Below are 19,948 nucleotides of genomic sequence, written 5' to 3' on the forward strand. Positions count from 1 at the left end.
TCAAGGAAAGAAAAGTCGAGGAATCATGTGCTGTCTCAGCCAAATAGAAATGAAGAAAGGATGAGACAAAGACTTGGTTATTTGGAAAACTGATAAATGTTTTTTCTGCAAGTCAAATAGGGGCAGGGGGAAGATATTTTCTGTGTAGTGGGTACAGTTGATATGTTTATTTAGTGTTGTTGCTATAATTTCCTTTAGTTTTTCTAACTATTTTTTGCTGCTATTGATGCTGACAAAATTACAAAGCTAAAGTGGCATCTTAATCCAAATTATGGATGTGGTTGGCACTCTTTTTGTAATATATCCTAGCTTTTGAGTTGTTTAGCATTTACATTTGGCTCTACCTCTCAATAAATCAAAAACTTTGCTTATGTCATATTCTTAATATCTTAATACTTGAAACAGTCAACCACCTTAAGAAATAGCCTACATCCTTAGTCCTTCCTACTAATTAAATGATTTTTGTCTTTAACTCATGGTAGTATGATATACTATAATTGAGTGTCAATGTATAATGATGAGTTGTTCAAAATTTTAACTTTTTATAATAATATATAACAAGTGATTAGGTAACATTGTGAGGAAGTTATATCATATTCAGTTAATCAAATTATATTTTATAATTTTTTATATGCAAATTTACTAGATATACTTAATTGTGGGCATTAAAAAGTGCAATTTTTCCTACTAAAAACAAGGTGAAGTTATAGTTACTGAGGATGACATTGTTGCCTGATTGGTAACTTGGTCAGCTTTCCCTAAACTTGGTAATAAATACACAAGAGGTAGGTCTCTACCCAATACTGTGTAAACATCTTTTATTCAAATCGTACTATACCAGTTGAATTACTAATTTTACTATTATATGAACAATATTACTTCATGGTAATATACTAACATAAATTGATTAAGACCCATGATTTATAAAGCATTTAGGAATGTAAAATAATATATGCTTTCATGAATGGCAATTTACCTACATTACTTAGCAAAGCTGCCAATTTATACACACATATGATACTCCTGTATAATAAATGTACACATATTTTGTCCCACGCTTTATGTCATTCCATGTTTCATGGACACGTGATTAGTCAGAAAAAATATATTTAAATTAAAATTTAATTATTAAATATTTTTTTGACCAATTATAAGTTCATGATACATGGAGTGACATAAAATGTGAAATAACATAAATGCTAATAAGGTGACAATTAAAAATAATGATGAAACAGGTAACTGGTCAGACAAAAACGATACAGTGAGATGTGTTTTTTGAATTGTGTGGAGAATAAATCATGTTAAATGACAACTAATAAGATTTTGATAACACATTAATATTTTAATTTTAATTAAATTTAATCTTAAATGATAACATTAAAAAGTATAAAATATATTTGTTTTCAAATATAACGTATTACATGTCTTCATACAAGTTTTTCTCATATTATCTTCTAACTTAATACTATGTTTGGTTTAGAGAAGAAAAATCAAGGAAAGAAAAGTCGAGGAATGAAAACTTGAGAGAAGAAAATGGATAGAAAATGTGATGATTTTTTAGTTGTTTGGTATGATAGAAAATGGAAAGAAAGTGAAGATAAAATAATATAATTATTATTAATAATATTTTCTTTGTATATCAAAGACATGTTATCTCAAAGTATGTTACAAATGATGTCCTAAACCAATAAAAACATGCAATGTGAATTAAAAAATTAAATATTTATTATTTTTTCTGTTTTTTCCATTTTCATTAGTTTAGAACATAGTTTGAGACATACTTTGGAACAATCGATTCTGATACAATTTTTTCTACTTATTTTCCTTTCATTAATGGAGAGAAAAATAATGACATGGGCGCCACCAATTTTTTTCTTTTCTATAGAAAAACTATTTTCCTTCCTTTTTTATTCCTCCCATTTTTACTCCAATCAAACATAATAAAAGTAGATGACTAGTCAAATCATCTAATGACGTGGGATCAATCACGACCCAAGTTGCCTGTGAACGTGCCCATTGCATCGTTTGATTGCATTTCGGATTCGCCCTAGTTTTAGTTTTTATACTTTTTTTTGGAAAAAGAAAGTGGTTCAAAAGATATTTTTTAAAAATTTGATTTGAGTGATATAATAAAGTGTAACTGATATAATTTAAAAATGTTTTTTATATATTTTATTTTATAGAATTAGAATGTATTTGATATGTTTGGTATACTTTATAATATATTTTTGTACGTTTATGATAATATTTAATTTAAGATGAAATATATAGTTAATTAATATAATATGTAGGTGATAGTTGTTTTTATGATTATATAATTTTTTGTAAAAATTAAATAATATTAATGACAAGAAAGTGAAAATTACTATTTCAAGAGTTGTATAAATATACATTTTTATCTTTCTCTGAATTTATAATATCATTCCATTTGCCGGTTGTTCTTTAAGTCCGTCAGTATACGTTACCCTCCTTCTACCTACAACGTCTAAATTCCTATTTCCTTGTTGGAACACTGCCTTACCAAATATAAATAAATAAATATCTGTTCTGAATTTTAGAACTTCCCTTTAAAACCTCTCCTTTCTCTCTAATCTCCCAAATTCATTCTCATCTTTCTACCCACTATTCATTTCATCTTCTAATGCCTCGCAATTCCATCACCCCTGTACAACGCACCCGCCGCGTCGGCGAGATGGCCGGTGGAACAGCAGCGGAGTGCGCCGCCGTGTGCTGTTGCTGCCCTTGCGCGATGGTTCACTTCGCGGTGCTAGCGCTGTACACAGTGCCGAAGGGGCTGTTGAAGAAGGCGGTTATGAAGAAGAGAAGTAAACGACAACGTTCATTGGAGGAAAGCACCAACAAAAACAAAAACAAGAACAAGAACAACAACGTCGTCGTTTTCTCACAGCAGAAGCAGCAAAGGATCGTCAACATAGATAGTGTCGTTTTTGTGGGTCCCACGCTACTAGAGGAGTATATGGCGAAGGAAGTGACGGAAGCCGTTGCGTTGGAGAATGAGATGTGGACCCGGTTCGCGGGAACCGGGTTCTGGAGAAGTGAGTCGCAGCGGGAACCGTAACTGCAATCTGTATCGTGGACGAGGGTAAAAAGGTAAATTTCGTAATCTCCGAAGGGACTATGACAAGTCGACAAGGTTGAGATTGAGAATTGAATTAGTGGAAATTGTGTGAGCCTTGAATTGGAAAAATCCAATTGAGACAAGGACGTTTGTGGTTGTGGATAGTTGATATATTAATTGTGTTAGAGCATCATGTTTTGGATTTGAAGTAAACTTTTGAGATCGTATATACTATATACCATTACCAACACAACATTCTATTCCCCACGTTGTCTTGTTTCATTATAAAAGGTTATTCATGCCATGACATAAATATCTGCAATTTCACCAACGGTTTATAAAATTATAACCATGGTTTTGGGGTTCCAGATCCTATGAGATTTTTTCATCTCAGATGGTTTTTTTGGTTTCCTACAGTTATCCTCACATATCGGAGGCAGTCCTATCCGAGTCAAACATTCACAAGTACGTGGTACATTTTAGTTTCTAAATTTTATTCTATTCACTAGTTATTGTGCATTATATGCTTTGTTGACTTTTTTTTCATATCTATACTATTCTTTTGTAATTCAAATCTTAAACTAATCATTATATACTAAATTATGTTAATGAATTGACATTTATATGTTAGAGTACTTACTAAAATTTCCCTTATTATTAGGCGTTCCATTTCAGAAGGTTTAGTGATACTTGATTGAGAATTTACTGGGGGAAATCTAGCTCCCTTCCCACTCTACAATTGACAAATGTAGGCATCATTAATTTATGTGTTTATGAAAATGTCTCAAACCAATCAAATTATATAAAATAATATTTTTTTCCTTCTGTTTTTATGATTTTTCTTTCTAATTGGTCTGAGACACAAAAAGGAAACAATTGATCTCCATTTGCTTTTGTGCACACCAACCTTCCTTGTACTAATCCTAGTTAGCCAATCCTAAGCTTCAAGTTGGCCTACCATGTATTACTTTTTTTTTGGATGAGTAACTAATCTCATTTGAAATATAATAATTTTTATGTGACTCCTTACTTAGTAGTTATAAAAGGATTCAGTATTAAAAAATGTTTTTTTTGTTTGGTATGAGAATGAGAAGCCAGGAGTTATATTAAGAAATGTATTGAACTTGTAATGCTCAAACTAACAAAACACATAAAAAACGCGGTGACACCTTTGTTTAGTTAGAGTGGCATGATTAATGAAAAATGATGTGACTGATTGACAATGATAAAACTAAACAACCCTTATCTCCCTTGTTTGTGTCAAAATTTTGTTATTTTTGTACTCCAAAGTCCAAACTCATTTCTACGTGCTTGTAGAGTTGCAGCTGTATGATACGGAAACAGTCCACAAAAAACTCATGTGGGCCCATAAATTTCTTTTACTTCGTTCCATCTCTTTAATTATTATGTATAAATGAAAGATAACGTGAGTGCCTCGAATGGCTGTGATGTCAAATAGCAGGCCATGAGTGTGTGATAAAACAATTAGGAAATACGTTTTGGAACTAAACAGTTTAATGCTCAAGCCAGCGGAAAAAGAGTTATGTAATAAATTGGTCTTATAAATTCTTTTTACAAGCATCTTTGGTGCCGTGAGAAAGGAAATTAACGTGCATATAGTATTATATATATACATATTATAATGTGAAATGTAAGAAAATGATAGAAAAAAGTGTAAAATGACTGAAGGTATTTGTCTTTTAGTAAAATATATTTTGATTTGTTTTTTCTTTATTCATTCATTCCCTTGAGCCTGATGCCTAAACTTCATTAGGAAAAAAAATGCAAGTTTTCACTTGCTGTTCACAAAAATTCAGTCATGGCGTCATGGGTATAGGTTATTACATTTTATGAACAATAATTTTGCAATTTTTTTTTTGTTTCATGGCTACTCTTCTTAAAAAATACATTTAGACATATTAATCAAAACCCACTTTACAATATTAAGATTATGTTTAATTACATCCGAAACGAATTTATAAATCAGTCAATTAACTTATTTTATAGTAAATAAGTTATGCCTTCTATTTGATTATTTTGATAGGCTTGTTTTATTCTTCACTCATAATCATATTTATTGTTTTATACTTCATTTGTTTCTGGGTTTGAAGTAAGCCAGAGACCCCTATTTGCAATATTTTGAATCTCACAATAAATTTGGTAAGTCATCTATTCAAAATAATAAGAATAATATCTATATATTTTTCGGTGTAAAGATTTATACACACTATATTATCTATCATTCATTTAAATTATTTTTAAAGTCAATAATAATTAAATATGAATGATTAATAATATAATAACAGTGTATAAAACTCATATATTGTTAGTATATATTTTTTTCTCAAATAATAATAGTCCAAAACTTCATTTATTCTTTCCAATTATGCATTTCCCTTAAACTTATATTTTGATAAATAAGAAATACAATAACAACCAAATTTTTATTCTAAATAAGAAATAAGATGTTGGAACAATAAGATAAGAGACAAACATATATATACTAATAATGTATGAGTTTTATACATTGTCGTTGTATTATCCAATATTAATATTTAATTATTGTTGATTTTTCAAAAAACATAATTCAAATAAATGATGGATGATAAAACGTATGTGTATATATCTTTATACTGTCAGAGTGTAAAATTTACGCTCAAAAGATAATAAAAGGGTTTAGTTTTCCTAAAGAGTATATTTTGAGAAATAAATCCTAAGGAAATGGGCCGGGAGTCGGTAATTAGCCCACCCAAGTTAACACAATATATAATGAGAAGGTCTCTTATAGGCACAACTGAACAATAAAACGACATAGAGTGTCCACTAGAGAACAAGGGTTATATGTTTCAAGAAGTTTTCATCCCCAAATCTAAAGTCAATCCTATCTTAATTATTTTCTATTTTTATAATTTTTTTATTAATTAGTTGATACTATTTTATTGGATTGTGACATCATAGAACACCAAATATTAGGACAATGATCTCCATTCTCTAATCGACATCATTCAAATACCCATTTTTGTTATAAATTTTCACTTGTATTAAGTTGATCTCCAAAAAATAAACTAATACTTAAAAATCATAAACGAGAGTCAAAATAATTACTATCATACATCATAAAAATGCTAAAAATAATTATTTGATTCATATTTATAATTTTTTGGAATTATTTTGAAGTTTTCAAGGGTTAATGGACCAAATTGTTATATGCAAATTTTTGAAGGATTAAAGTAATTTTTACTCTAAATATAGTATCTCAATACTTTATCAATTATGTTATTCTCTTATCAGATAGAATACATTTCATTACCTTCTTAGCAATTATGTTATTCTCATATTAGATAGAATATATTTTATTATCTTTTTATATCACATTCGCCTATAAAATATTTTTCTTTTTTAAATAACTCATAAACACGTGTGATTGTTTTGTATAAGAAGAAGATAGTCAATGTGCAATAGTTAAAGTGATTCACAAATAACATAGTAGACAATTTTACATGTTTTTGATACTTTGATCGAATTGGTTTGAATCTTGTACTGTGAAACTTACCAATCCGTGGCTGAAACAAATGAACCAGTATGCAGAAACTGAATTGCTGCTGTATATCCAAGCATGAAGGCTTTAAGAAGGAACACTCTTTGAATTCAATGTATAACCTCTATGAATTGTTTTATTGAAATTGAATTGGATTGATTACAAAGGGAACATAATGAACATATACTATAAGGCTCTTATGCAAGAGATCAAGAAAAGAAAAGAACAGAAAAAGATATCCAAAACTGGAAAATAACAGACTTAACAGAAAACCGAATTTCAAAAAGTTTCTAAAACGGGAAAGTTTTGTTGATCAGTTGTGCAAGTGTTGCTTTGCCTTGGGCTTGCTCTTGGGCTTGTTCCTGGGCTGATTACATCACTGTTAACTTCATCATGGTTAATTTCAACACACCCCCTCAATCTTGGCATGTGAATATCAAGAATGCCAAGTTTGGAAGTAATGTATCGAAAAGGTGAAGGTGAGAGGGATTTTGTGAAAATGTCAGCCAATTGTAGAGATGCGTGAATTGGAAGAAGGTGGATAATGTTGTTGTTCAATCTTTCGCGAACAACATGACAATCTACATCGATATGTTTTGTTCTTTCATGAAAGATTGGGTTAGCAGCAATGTGTAAAGCTGAGTTATTGTCACAGAAGATGGTAATCGGTTTGGGGTGAGGAATTCCTAAGTCTCTAAACAGAAACAGAAGCCACTGAGCTTCACAGGCAGCCATGGCAAGGGCCCTGTATTCTGCTTCTGAGGAGGAACGAGATACAGTGTTTTGCTTCTTGCTTTTCCACGAAATGAGGGCAGTTCCTAGGAAGAAGCACCATCCAGTTACTGATCGTCTTGTGTCTAAACAGGTGGCCCAATCTGAGTCTGAGTAGCCTTGAATGATTGTGGTGTTTTGACTTGGAAAGAAAATGCCTTGAGCAGGGGATGCCTTGAGGTATCGAAGGATATGAGTAGCATGCTTGTAGTGTTGGTCAGTTGGAGATGCCAGGAATTGACTTAGGTATCCCACTGAGAAGGATATGTCAGGACGTGTGTGAGTCAAGTATAATAGTTTGCCCATCAATCTTCTGTAGGAGGTGGCATCATGAAGGGGAGTGCCTAGTTAAGAATGGATGGGCGTATTGTAAACCATTGGTGTAGAAGCTGGTTTTGCTGCAAGGAATCGTGTTTCTTGAAGAAGCTCCAGAGTATACTTTCTTTGGTAAAGCATTATGCCCTGTTTGGATCTTGCCACTTCCATACCTAAAAAAAATTTAAAGTCTCCAAGGTCTGTGTTGCTGAATTTGTTGTGCAAAACAGATTTGGTGTGATTGATCTGATTTAGATCATTGCCTGTTAAGATTAAATCATCAACATAAACCAAAATGGCTGTAAAGCCAGTGTTAGTGTTCATAATAAAGAGAGAATGATCAGAGAAGGATTTAGAAAAACCAATTTGGATCAATGTGTTGGTGAGTTTGTCATGCCATTGCCTACTTGCTTGCTTTAATCCATAAATGGATTTCTGAATTTTGCAAACAAGGTTTTGATCTGGAATGTTGAGACCTGGTGGAGGCTTCATGAAGACAGTTTCTTTTAAGTCACCATGAAGAAATGCTGTGTTGATGTTCAACTGTTGCAGATGCCAGTTATTCAAGGCAGCAAGACATAGGAGGACCCTTATAGTGGTTGTTTTCACAACTGGACTAAAGGTGTCTATGTAGTCTACCCCCTCGGTTTGAGTGAAGCCTTTGGCAACCAGTCTCGCTTTGTATCTTTCTATATAACCATCTGCATGATGTTTGATTTTGAATATCCACTTACACCCTATAGCCCTTTTGTGAGGTGGTAGAGGTGTTAGGATCCAAGTATTGTTCTTGGCTAAAGCATTCAGTTCAATGTTGATAGCATCCCTCCAACACTCAGACTTAATTGCTTCAGTGTAATTGGTGGGAGTTTGGTTGATGGTTATTGACAGGGAAAATTGTTTGTGGTTGAGTGACAGATGATCATATGAGACAGAGTCACTGATAGGATATTGGCTTCTGGTGTCAATGTGGTTTGCTTGGTTTAAAAGAGAACAATGATAGTCTCTTAAGTAGGCAGGAAGATTCTTGATCCTTTGGGATTGTCTAACTTCTGTAGTTTGGTTTTGAGGTGTGCTCATAGCTCGGTTAGATCCAGGGTCAGTAGTGATGTTAATGGGTGGATCATTGTTTATGGTTCGGTTGGATCCAGGGTCAGCAGTGATGTTGATGGGGTGGACCATTGTACTCAGACACTGAGTATGAGAATATGTCTGTCTGGCTAATTGGCAGGATTGGGGCATCATTGTTGTTAACAGATGATTCAGTACTAGGTTTATTGTGAAAGGGGAAAATGTGCTCAAAGAATGCTACATTTCTATATATGAATACCTCATTGGTCTTGATGTCCAGTAGAATAAATCCTTTTGTTCCCTGCTTGTAACCTATGAAGATGCATTGTTTGGACCTAGGAGCAAACTTAGTCCTATGAGATACTAAGGTTGAGGCATAACACATGCTACCAAAGACCCTTAAATTTCGAATATCAGGTAAAGTTTGATGCAGTTCTTCAAAGGGTGATTTGTTGGACAGAAACTTGGTGGGTTGCCTATTAATTAAATGTGTTGCATGGGCTACAACATAATTCCAAAAACAGGTTGGTATGTTGGATTGAAAAAGAAGGGCTCTAGTCACTCCAAGTATGTGTTGGTGTTTTCTTTCTACAATGCCATTTTGTTGGGGGTGTTTCAACACAAGATGTTTGGTGCTCTATTCCTTTGTCAAGGTAGAAATCCTTAATTAAGAACTCTCTTCCATTGTCACTTCTAATGGTTTTTATCCTATGATTAAATTGGTTTTCAGCATAGGATACAAATCCTTTGACAATGGGAGTGGCCTCAGTTTTCTGTCTCATAAAGAAGATCCAAGTGAACCTAGTCTTATCATCTACTACTGTCAAAAAATACTTGTGTCCAAAAATAGATGGGGTAGATATAGGTCCCCATATGTCTATGTGAATCAAGTCAAAAGCAGAAGTAGATTTAGTTGTGCTAATAGTGTATGGCAATCTTTTCTGTTTAGCTAAGTAACAAATATTACAAGGATCAATTGTTTTATTACAATGTATGAAAGGAAAAACAGATTGCATATGATTCAGTTTGTCATGAGACAAATGGCCTAATCTAGAGTGCCAAACATTACAATCATCATAGATAGTGTAAGCATTGATATTGTGAGGTGCAGTGTAATTTTTGCTGGAGTCATTCAACACATACAAGCCTCCTTTAAGATCAGCTGTACCAATCATCTTCAAGGAGTGTAGGTCCTGAATTTGACAGTGATTAGTTGAAAAGGTTAATGTGCAGCCTAGGGAGGTTGTGAGTTTTGATATTGATATAAGATTGAAATTGAAAATTGGTACATATAGAACATTGGTAATGTAAAGTGAGTCAGAGAACATGATGGTTCCAGAGTAATTGGCAATCACATGGTTGCCATTTGGTAAAGTGATGGAGAGAGGTTTGATCCTCGTGTAATTGTGATAAAGTGAGAGGGTGTGACAGACATGGTCTGTTGCCCCTGTATCAAGAATCCATGAGTTAGACTTACCTATGTTAGATAAGCAAGTGAAAGTTTTACCTGAATTTGATTGATCACTGTTGGACACAGATGTTATGGTGGAATTGATCAAGTTTGTGCTATGTATTCCTTGAGTCAGTGATTCTTGAATCAGGTCTTTTAATGCATTGTGTTGGGCTGGTGTAAAGAGGGATCCTGAGTCAATTTTGTCTTCTTTCAAGTCTGTCTTTAATATGCTTTCTGGCTCATCAATACATTGATCCATGCCTGAATAGCAGTTAACATTGTTTGACCCTGTTGAGTAGCTTGGGGGGAAGCCATGCTTCTTGTAACACACATCAATGGTGTGTCCTGTCTTCTGGCACTATGTACATATCTTCTTACCTCTTCCTCCTGCAATAGTTCCAAATCTTGTTTGTGTGTTGAATCTTCCACTAGACGATCCTCTGATGTTCCTTCCCCTGCCTCTTTGTCTACTGTCATAGTTGTTACTAGACAGGTTAATGGAAAACCTTGGTTCCTCAACTAGCATTTGTCTTTCCTGTTGGATCAATATTGAGAACACCTTGTTGATGGGGGGGGGGGGGAGGATCCATGAGCATAATTTGTGACCTTACTGAAGAGAATTGATCATTCAATCCTCTGAGAAAGCAAATTATATTTTCATTTTCTCCGTATGTCTTTATAGTGGGTATTAGTGCACAATGACACTTAATTTCACAGCAGCAAGGTGGTATGGGCTCATAGTTATCCAATTGTTGCCATAGTCCTTTCATTTGTGTGTAGAACTTGTCAATAGAAGCATTTCCTTGTTTGATGGAATGCATTTCTCCAATGAGTTCTGAAATCTTGAAGATGTCTCCTTGGTGATATCTTTCCTTCAAATCATTCCAGATCTCTTGTGCACTGTCCATCCACAGAATGCTTTGCACAATGGATGGTTCTATTGACCTATTAAGCCATGATACTACTAAGTTGTTGCATCTTTTCCAAACGGCATACATTTGGTCATGTAGAGGTGGTTTGGGCAATGTTCCGTCAATGAATTCCATCTTGTTTTTGGATTCTAGGATCATGATCATGGCTCTTGACCAAGAATGGTAGTTTTCTCCATTCAATAATGAAGATACGATAACTGCTCCTGGATTTTCGTTGGGGTTCATGTAGTATGGGCTTGTAGGGTCAAGAATTGGGTTTATGAGTTGATTAGCCATAAAGGAGGTAGGAGATCTGAAAAAAGAAGGTTGCTATTGATAGGAAAGGTACTTACAAAGAAGGGAACTCGATAATTTTGGGTTGTAGTGATTTGCACAGCGTGATTCTTTAGGGTATATTGCTCTGATACCATGTGAAACTTACCAATCCGTGGCTGAAACAAATGAACCAGTATGCAGAAACTGAATTGCTGCTGTATATCCAAGCATGAAGGCTTTAAGAAGGAACACTCTTTGAATTCAATGTATAACCTCTATGAATTGTTTTATTGAAATTGAATTGGATTGATTACAAAGGGAACATAATGAACATATACTATAAGGCTCTTATGCAAGAGATCAAGAAAAGAAAAGAACAGAAAAAGATATCCAAAACTGGAAAATAACAGACTTAACAGAAAACCGAATTTCAAAAAGTTTCTAAAACGGGAAAGTTTTGTTGCCGAGTTGTGGAAGTGTTGCTTTGCCTTGGGCTTGCTCTTGGGCTTGTTCTTGGGCTGATTACATCACTGTTAACTTCATCATGGTTAATTTCAACATGTACATATGGTTAAGGTTGAGTTTGGTCGGATAGAGTTAGAGAAAAGATGGAGAGAGAAGTAGAAGAGAAATGGAGAGTTTCTCCCCTTTGGTTGAGAGGGGAGAAAAAAGTGATGGACCCATAAAATTTCTTTCCCTCCATTTATGAGGAGAAAGTGAGAAGAGAAAAAGAAGCCTTAGTTGAACAATGATACGTTGTTAAATTGTGTCCTAAACTATGTCGCAAACCATATCAATTAAACATGTTAATTAAAATTACAATAAAATTTATAATTTAAAATTATAACATTTATTTTTAATTAATAATAAAACAACATTTTTCTGTCTCTTTTATTTATTCTAGAGTCATTTTTGTAATTTGAATGACAATATCATTACTTTCTTCTCATTTTCTATCCAACCAAACAAAAGAGAAAGAGACGAAAATATTTCTTTCTATTCATTTTCTCTCATTCTTCTCTTATACCAAACATCACAAAAATCTAATATATTTCTCTTTCTCACATTTTTTCTTTCTCGCCTATTTCTCTCTTCTCATTTTCTCTTGTCAACCAAACAAAACCTAAATGATTATAGGTTGTACATTGCAAATCCCCTCTCCCCCTAAACCTTCTTTTTAATAATAGAATAAAATATTTTATCATATTAGAAGATAATTTATTTCTTTAACTCTACTTAGTACTTGACATGTATTTTATTTCTCTTCTTTTAAAAGTTTTTATTTTAAAATATATTATAAAAATAAAAATAAGATGCATGTCAAAAACTAAATGAAGTTAAGGAAAATTATCAACTCTAAAGATGAGATACTATTCTCTTTTACAAAAGCATTATAGAGTGGGGGGAAATCGCATAAGACAAGGCACACGGCACACCTAAACAAAGGCATATATAAAACAAGTGAGACGTCCATTCTCACAAAATTATAAAATACATAGGTATAACACGACAATCAAAAGTAAGCACACTCGTTTTGACGAAGTATATTGTTTATACTTTATAGCAAAATGATATACAAAAATTATTTAACTTATAAGTGTGTGAAGTGATCTAAATCAGGGATAATTTTGTTAACTGGTTGGTGTTGATGAACTTTTATTAAAAAATATCTGTAATCCTCCAATGATAAAAATATGCAATGGAGTCTCAAAATTCTTAAATGTAAAAAGATGCAAAAATATAACAAACCGTGTGATACTTTTGGTTAAAGAATTAATGTCTGTCACAGTTTTATACCATTAATGTAATAAACTTTTGAGATTAAAAATAAAACAAAGGACCAAAATACATTTATAAAAAAGATAGAAACATATAAGACAGAATTAATGGGCATAATTTCCACTTCTCTAAAATGAAAACCAAATATTAAAATGATTATAAGTGTCTAAATGATTAGTGGCACCGACAATTTTGCAAGAGGAGGGATGAGATGGAACAAGACACACATCATGAGAAAGGAAGAAAAAGATATGTGTCCCAAATCATTTTCCAATCAATCCTAATGAAGGAAAACAGAATTTTTTTTTATAAATTATATATTATATTTTCATTGATTTTAAATATAATTTAGAATATATTTTGGAACAATAAATTATTGATGGAGAAGGGAGGGAACAGTACTTTATACTTTCTGCCTAAGCACCTCTCCTACCTAACTGTTGAAGGCGACAGAAGACCAAACTCATTTAATATTGTGATAAAAAGAAATAATTGTTACTGAGACTAAAATATAATGAACTCTTTTACCACACCCCTTAACTATACTGATTATAGAAATATAAATACCTGTCTAATCTATCCCACTCGTCCTTTATATCTAAAATCATTACTCATTTTAAGCACTTTTTAGGTACAAAGTACTTATAGTATAGTCATTCCAGACACTCTTTCTTTCTCCTTTCATGGCATGTGCATACTATATTACTATTGTCTTCGCTGTCTTACTTCTACTTTGAACTTATGGTTAATGTAAATGGTAATATCTTTACATTATTATAATTAAGGTTTAACTCGAAACAATAAATAACTATCAGTTAAGAGGAAGGGAAAGAAATGTAACCAGTGGGGACTAAGCATGTATATATGATGGGATATGGTGCTGTAAATAAATAACTTGATAAACCATGCATATATTATCTGAAAAAGATGTATATATTGACAATGTATGAGTTCTATACATTGTTACTTTATCATCCACTATTAATGTTTAATAATCTTTGACTTTTCAGAAAAAATAATCAAAATGAACAATGAATGATGTGTGTCTTGTATAAATCTTTACACTAACAGTATTAGATTTTATTAATAATCCAAAGATTCATTTTCATTAATAATCCAAAGATTTATAATTTCCACATAAATCAAATTTCGAGCTTTTTAGAGATTAGGACAGGACCTCTTTTGAACCTTTCATAAGAAAGATAAAAGTGAAAACGAAGTAAAGAAAGCTCAAATAGATACACTAACAGCCCTATGGTAAGGGTGGGAGATATGTCACCCTCCATATATTTAACATTTTTGTTCGATATATCTTTAAATAGGTGAATCCTTTATTTTCTTTCCAACTTCTCTACCAAATCTCTTCAACTTTTTATCTAAAGTCTATTAAATAAATTCCCACAAACAAATAATATTATGTATTGTTTGAATGGTGGGACCCATCTGCTACCCCACTTCGATTTAGTTCTTGCTTCTGGCCCCACCATTCCCTTCTTCATGTTTAATAAAATAATGCCACGTGGTCAATACTTCCACAGAGCAACCGACACTCATTGATTTACCCAGCTACAACTAGATATATAGTAGCATCATACCTGATTTACTTAATTGAGTAACACTTCTTAATATCTTCATAATCAATTGAATAATATTAGTATAAGTTTGGTATAAGGATATAATGTTAGTGGAATAGTAGTGTTAGAGAATGAGATGTTTTGAAATATGAAATGGAAATGTAAGTATTATAGAATGATTGATGAGAAATAATATTAATATATTAATATTTGTCAATAAAAAGAATGAATCATAAAACATGTTTTACTTGAAATACAATTTACCTAAATTTTTCATTAGCATGTGAGCAAGTGTGTTAGTTTAAGACAATTGCGATTAATGATTAGACGCTTAATCATAGTCCAATTATGAATGAATTAACAAGAAGACAACTAAAAGGCTTTGAATGTGATTAAGAGAGCAAAAAACATGAACATATTATTAACCCACCAAAACCAAAGCAAAAACTCAAAGTGCACATAAACAAAGCAAGTAAGCAAAACAGTATCTGGCAGAGACAAACACATAACATACGTAGTTAGCTTTCTTGAATTTGTCTCTCTGTCTATTTACCTTGTTCTTCTGCTGTGTCCATTTCCTGAAAATGGCCATGGATGCCATTACCATCATCCATGCCATCTTCACCATTCTCTTCTTCCTTCCCATTACCACATTCTCAATCTCATCATTGTCTCAGTCTCAGTCTCAGATCAACTCTAACTCTATCCTTGTTGCTCTGTTAGACTCTCATTACACTGAACTCGCTGAGCTTGTAGAAAAGGCCATGCTGCTTCAGAAACTTGAAGACACTGTTTCAGCTCACAATATTACCATTTTCGCCCCCAAAAATCAAGCTTTTTTTGACCCAGATTTCAAGCGTTTCCTTCTAGAACCTCGAAATCTGAATTCCCTCCAAACTCTTCTCATGTCACATATAATCCCGACCCGAATCGGATCCAAAACCGGGTCAGCCCGACACCGCACTCTCGCCGGCGATCACCACCATCTCCGCCTTCAAACCAATTCCACAACCACCGACACTCAGTGGACTGTCGACGGCGCTTGTATTACACACCCCGACGCCGTGACTCGACCCGACGGAGTTATCCACGGCATTGACCACCTCCTTGTCCCACGCTCCGTCCAAGACGACTTCAACCGCCGCCGTAGCCTACGGTCAATATCCGCCGTGAAACCCGAAGGAGCACCTGAAGTGGACCCGAGAACCCACCGCCTCAAGAAACCAGTCCCACCGTCAAACCCCGGTTCTCAACCGGCGCTACCAATCTCTGACGCATTAGCACCAGGGCCAGCAATATCTCCGGCACCTGCGCCGGGTCCCGGAGGGCCTCACCACCATTTCAACGGCGAAGCTCAGGTGAAGGATTTCATCCAAACCCTACTCCATTACGGCGGTTACAACGAGATGGCGGACATTCTCGTAAACCTGACATCACTCGCCACCGAGATGGGGCGGTTAGTATCGGAGGGTTACGTTTTAACGGTTCTGGCTCCTAACGATGAAGCAATGGCCAAATTAACAACAGACCAATTGAGTGAACCGGGTTCACCCGAACAAATCATGTATTACCATCTCATACCGGAGTATCAAACCGAAGAGAGCATGTATAATTCTGTTAGAAGGTTCGGGAAGGTTCATTATGATACACTCCGTGTGCCACATAAGGTGGTAGCTCAGGAGGCTGATGGGTCGGTTAAATTCGGAGACGGTGATGGTTCGGCTTATTTATTCGACCCGGATATTTATACCGACGGCCGGATCTCTGTTCAGGGGATTGATGGGGTGTTGCTTCCTTTAGAGGAGGTGAAGGATGTGACCCGGGTTAAAACGGGTCAACCCGCTAAGGTTGTGGTCAAGCAGAGAAGAGGTTAGTTGCTTTTGATTCACTTTTACTTTTATTGTTTCTTTGGGTGTTTTTTAAGTCATGGAAAAAAGGTGATAAAGATGTGGTTTGTTTGGTTTGATGCAATTTTCTTGAGTTTAAGTTTGATGAATTGTTGAATTATTTGCTTAGATGATTGTTCATGCCATTGGTTTTGACTTTTGACAGTCAAAGTGGATGTTAGTTCTTATAGCCTTGTTGTTGGAGCTTGGAGGTTGAAATTGTAATCACTAGAGTTACAACTTACAATTGTTTAATTTGACCTTGGATTCTTTGGAGGAGAATAAAATTACAGAGTATTGATATATAGGGTGTTTTCGAATAATTGTATATCTGAGAATTTTTTCTAAAGTGTGGAGACTTGATGTATCGTTGAGGTTGTAGTGTTATGTTATTTTGCTTGTTCTCATTTGGTTCATTAGGTGTGTTAGGCTTGATCGTTAGAAAATGCAAAGAATTAATGTGGAAACTACAATTCTTTAAGAAACTGAGTCAAGACTTTAAAATAGTGGGTTTGGCTTCTTTAACGAACAAACTATAAGGAAGTGGTTTCCTACATATGTTCTATATGCTAGTTGGTTGTCTGAGGGAAAGTATCACAAACCATGAAATATAATTATGAGATGAGTGAAGTTTTCCCTTTATCTTTTCCTCCAAAATCCAAGTCCAAATAGACCTATAATGAATTCTTTTGAATCAAAAGTGGCACCTAGAAAGTTTGAGCTGATCATGATGGAACAAATGTTAGTTGGCTCTGATAATGAAATTTTATTGTCCTTTGTTTGCTTATTTTTCTCACCAGTGACAATTATCTTTCATTTAGTAACTACAAATCATATTTACATGGTACTCTCATGGTTATAACTTCTTGCTTCTTCTAGGTTCGTTTATGAGTTGAGTTTTGGACAGGAAAAAGCGAAAGGTGAGGCTTAGAGCCATGAAATACATATGGGAGATTGGAATGTGAGATGTCATGCTTTCATAGAAAAATAGGTTTCACTAAGAAGATTGGAATGTGAGATGTCATGGTAGAAGATTTGAAAGAAAAAAAAATCGCGGAGGAAAAATAACAGTCTTGAATATGAAAATATAAAGTAGGGAGTAATTTTGGATTTCCACCTTTTAGGTGGGAATTGTGGATAGAGTGATAGACATTTCATACCATCCTCCTTCCTTCTATTATTTTTCATTCAAGGGTATTTTTAGATGATCAATCATATTCCTTCTAATATTTTATAACAATCAAGCATGGTAACCAAACATTGAAATAGTACTTACCATGCATCACATTCTTAGGAATGTACTCAAGTGGAAATTAATTGAAAGTGATGGCATTCCACACAAAAAATGAAGAGGAAAGTGGTGAATGACATATGACAATAATAGATACAAAATTAGCTTAGCTATGTGTTAATCATCTTGTTAGAATGAGTCTTACGTTTGTTTTTCTTGGTAGATAAACATCAAAGTCTATCTGTCTTGTTAAATAATCCAGTCTTCTTTTTTTTTGTATATCTCCTTTGACATGCTGATATATATAATATAAGAAAAAAATATGTGAGATTTGGTAAGGTTTTGTTGCTTTTTTTATTCATTATAAAATGGTAAATAAACATCACTTCCCATAGTTTTTTTAAGCTCAAGTTTGTTTGAAATCGCAGGAAAATTGATGGAAGCAACATGCTGGATGCTAGGAACCATTGGACAGCATTCTAGCTTCACCTCTTGCCAATAAAGAGTCCCTCATATGGATGCTAGCAAGACTCGTTAAAAAAGTGAGATTTACTTCTTATTTGAGTTATTTCATGTTCCTTTATAACTAGTTCTTCTTTACTTTGAGTAAATGATTAAGTATCAAAGAATATTTTTATTGCTCGTGCATGACAACTTTCATCTCTTTCTCCGTATGTTCCACATAGACACATTTATGTGGGTTTGGTGGTTGGTCTGAAACCCCAATAATGCAGGCCATTAAGTCTCTGAGCTAGTGACTGTGACACCCACTTGGTATTTCTTTAGGTTAGGGGGTGTTTGGATTAATACATTTATGAGCTTATTATTTGCCATCAAATTTCTGTAAACAACCTCACCGCTTACGGGGTAAGGCTGTATACATCTACCTTCCTTAGACCCTACTAAATCTCGTGTTGTGGGCCACCCTTTTTATTATTTGCCATCAAATTGAATTTTAGCTTTCTTAATTTACTTTAAGATTGTTTATTTACACACTTTGTCTTAATGCAGATACACATGTTTAATGGAAATTCCAAAGATGTAAAAAGTCAACTGAATATGAAATCTATGTTTCTTGAGTGTTTAGCAGATGCTGCTGCTAAGGGTTTGGTTTTCCCACGTTTTTGTCATGTTTTTCTTTCTTTCTATCTTCTTCTTAATGAAATTGGGACATAAGCTTCTCAAGTCTCCTCATAATGCAATGCATATATGTGTAATTTAGATTCAATTCTTACCACCATTACAATTTGTTAGGTGATTGTGTTGGTGGGGTGAAAAGGTTGTGTATTCAGAAAAGCAGGGAACCTGTATCAATTCAATAAGTACTTTTACGCAAGAAATGGAAATGGAAACACATTATAATAAAATGATTCTTTACTGTAATATGACATTTTATGCCATTCAATTCATCTTTCTCTTGACCCTTTATTGTTCCTCTTTTTATCGAGACCACTCATTAATGTGAGGATAGTGCATAGATATTAAACTTATGATAATAATTAGACTCAGAAAAATAATTATTTCATATAAGGGACATGATTCAAGGATGTGTTCATGGGTTTATGATCAACTACTTGCATATATAAGTAGAATAATGGTGGTAAATGTGGTAAGCCAACACATTGATGTCTCTGTCAAGCTCAATAACATCACAAAGTAATGGGAGGGGAATTTACACATGGCTTATAAGTAGCTTAGGAAAAAATTCAGGCAATGTTTGAAATAAGATCAGGGATCAGATCAACCTACATAGATATTGATGGTTCGGAATCAAATACTTGCCATGTGATAAATCAACCCTTATGCCTAAGAAATCATTTAGGATGATTCCCATATCTACTTCTGTCTATTTTTCAGTTTTATATTTTCTTGGTGAGTAAGAAAGATTTGGTATCATTCAGTAAAAAGAAATCACCTTTTTCTGCCAATGTGGAGTAGTTTGAATATGCCATATTTCTCTTCCCACTTAGTAGTTAGTAGGGCTAAGGAATCACAAATATATGCAACCTTACCTCCACAAGCAGAGATATTATTTTCAAAATTTGAACTCATAACCTCGTGATCACT

At 33.8% G+C, this 19,948-nt stretch overlaps 2 protein-coding genes across 4 annotated transcripts; both read left to right on the forward strand.

The window, feature by feature from the left end:
- LOC109355230 lies at positions 2,434-3,111 on the forward strand. Of its 2 annotated transcripts, XM_019598260.1 has the most exons (2): positions 2,437-2,892; positions 2,941-3,111. In XM_019598260.1, exons 1-2 carry the CDS (start codon positions 2,642-2,644, stop codon positions 3,077-3,079), a joined length of 390 nt encoding a protein of 129 aa, XP_019453805.1. In that variant the 5' UTR covers positions 2,437-2,641; the 3' UTR covers positions 3,080-3,111. The 2 variants fall into 2 exon arrangements, with proteins under 2 accessions (XP_019453804.1, XP_019453805.1); XM_019598259.1 differs by having other exon boundaries at positions 2,434-3,111.
- Positions 15,133-19,290, forward strand: LOC109355231 (fasciclin-like arabinogalactan protein 15). 2 transcript variants are annotated; one of them, XM_019598262.1, is made up of 3 exons: positions 15,133-16,633; positions 18,310-18,386; positions 18,891-19,281. In XM_019598262.1, the coding sequence occupies exons 1-2, from the start codon at positions 15,349-15,351 to the stop codon at positions 18,381-18,383; spliced, it is 1,359 nt and encodes a 452-aa protein (XP_019453807.1). In that variant the 5' UTR covers positions 15,133-15,348; the 3' UTR covers positions 18,384-18,386; positions 18,891-19,281. The 2 variants fall into 2 exon arrangements, with proteins under 2 accessions (XP_019453807.1, XP_019453806.1); XM_019598261.1 differs by having other exon boundaries at positions 15,136-16,633; positions 18,310-18,423; positions 18,893-19,290.

Source organism: Lupinus angustifolius, chromosome LG08 (assembly GCF_001865875.1).
Source record: "Lupinus angustifolius cultivar Tanjil chromosome LG08, LupAngTanjil_v1.0, whole genome shotgun sequence".
Taxonomy (NCBI): Eukaryota; Viridiplantae; Streptophyta; class Magnoliopsida; order Fabales; family Fabaceae; genus Lupinus; species Lupinus angustifolius.